Source organism: Penaeus monodon, chromosome 34, assembly GCF_015228065.2.
Source record: "Penaeus monodon isolate SGIC_2016 chromosome 34, NSTDA_Pmon_1, whole genome shotgun sequence".
In the NCBI taxonomy this organism is placed as follows: domain Eukaryota; kingdom Metazoa; phylum Arthropoda; class Malacostraca; order Decapoda; family Penaeidae; genus Penaeus; species Penaeus monodon.
In genome coordinates this window covers 499,416-501,163 of record NC_051419.1, presented here as the reverse complement: position 1 = coordinate 501,163, position 1,748 = coordinate 499,416, and the positions used below count along the sequence as shown (strand labels likewise).

The 1,748-nt window shown below is 42.8% G+C and overlaps 1 protein-coding gene across 1 annotated transcript in view; it reads right to left on the bottom strand.

The window, feature by feature from the left end:
- LOC119594512 (cell wall protein DAN4-like) overlaps positions 1 to 1,688 on the bottom strand; it is a 7,815-nt gene extending 6,127 nt beyond the window's left edge. The window contains exon 1 of the mRNA XM_037943542.1: positions 444 to 1,688. Within this exon, the coding sequence (XP_037799470.1) occupies positions 444 to 1,569 (1,126 nt within the window). The 5' untranslated portion in view covers positions 1,570 to 1,688. The remainder of the gene's footprint in view (positions 1 to 443) is intronic.
- Positions 1,689 to 1,748: the final 60 nt, after the last annotated feature.

The window sequence follows — 1,748 nt, the reverse complement described above, 5'->3', positions numbered from 1 at the left end:
TCGATACTCACAGGGATATGAGTATCATACTAAACACATTATGGGCAACAACAATTCATAGTAGTTATACAGACATCAACACTATAACAAGACCACTATAATTATTACCTCATCATGATCACAAATATAAATTTCATTATCTGTACTATTCATAAATCACATAAAATTATGACCTAACTGAATGAAAACGGAGTAGAGGCTGTTACTCCGGCACTAGCGGCTGGTTATGTAACGGGAAAAATCGCAATAAAGAATGATAAATGCAGATAATGATACAAACAAGCAAATGATAGTGACAAGGAACTTAAGGATAATAAAGTTTACCAATAGAAAGAAAAAAATCGAACCGATTAATAATAGCAGCAAATCATATAAGAATAACCGCACACCATGATAGTAATAAGCGTGAAATTAGAAAATTAACAAAATATTAAATAACCTACTTGAATTACCCCAGGCGACGACCAAGGTGCGCGGTAATGTTATTTTAGCTTCAATCGTGGTGTTGTCTGGGTCAAGAGAACACGTGGTTGGAAAGCTAGTAATCGTTGGTGATACCGTGGCTGACGTGCTTGTGCTAGTTTCTGTGGCAGTTGGAGTTGATTCTGGTGTACTAATTTCTGGGCTTGTGCTTGTAGTGCTAGTGGCTGGGGTTGACGCTGTGCTAATTACTGGGCTTGTGCTTGTAGTGCTAGTTCCTGGGGTTGATTCAATGATAGTTTCTGAGCTTGTGCTTGTAGTGCTAGTTCCTGGGGTTGACGCTGTGCTAATTACTGGGCTTGTGCTTGTAGTGCTAGTTCCTGGGGTTGATTCAATGATAGTTTCTGAGCTTGTGCTTGTAGTGCTAGTTCCTGGGGTTGATTCAGTGCTAGTTTCTGGGCTTGTGCTTTTAGGGTTAGCTCCTGGGGTTGATTGTGTGTTAGCTTCTGGGCTTGTGCTTATAGTGCTAGTTCCTGAAATTAATCCTGTGCTAGTATCTGGGCTTGTGCTTGTAGTATTAGCTCCTGGGGTTGATTCAGTGCTAGTTTCTGGAGTTAACTCTGTGAAAGTTTCTGGGCTTGTAGTGTTAGCTCCTGGGGTTGATTCTGTGCTAGTTTCTGGGCTTGTGCTTGTAGTGCTAGTTCCTCTGGTTGATTCTGGTGTAGTTGTTTTTAGTGTGCTAGTTTCTGAAGTTGTGCCTGCAGTAGTATGTACTTGTCTTGTGAATGTAGTGGTAGTTGTTGTAAATGTATACGTAGCGGTAGTTTGTAGAGCTGTATCTGTACTGATAATTTCCGGAGTTGTGTCTGGAGAGGTAAATTCTGAAGTCGTGGCAGTTGACATGAAGCTCAAGCTGGATGGAGGAATAGGTGTGGGTGAGCCTGTAACTGCGGTTGATGTTAATCCTGTGGTAGAAGGTACCGAGGCTGAGCCAGGATGGGTATTTTTGGGGGTTGCATAAGTACTTATAATATCAGGAGTTAGTCCTTTGGTTGCTTCTGAAGTCGTCTTTTCCGTAGTCGTTCCTGCACTACTAACTTCTGAGGCTGTGGAAGCGGATCCTGCTATCAAAAATGCTGACCGTGGCATCCTGCGTGCAGCATGGTCGAACTCGGTGCTTGGCTTCGAAACAGCATGCGCTGTCAGTGGAGCGGGATCCGGGCTTCCCGCGGTTCCCACGCCCGAGAAGCAGATGGATGCAACTGGAATAATATACTGATTAGAAATACATGAAATTTGGCATAGTGTATTTCTCTTTTTCCTCCGTG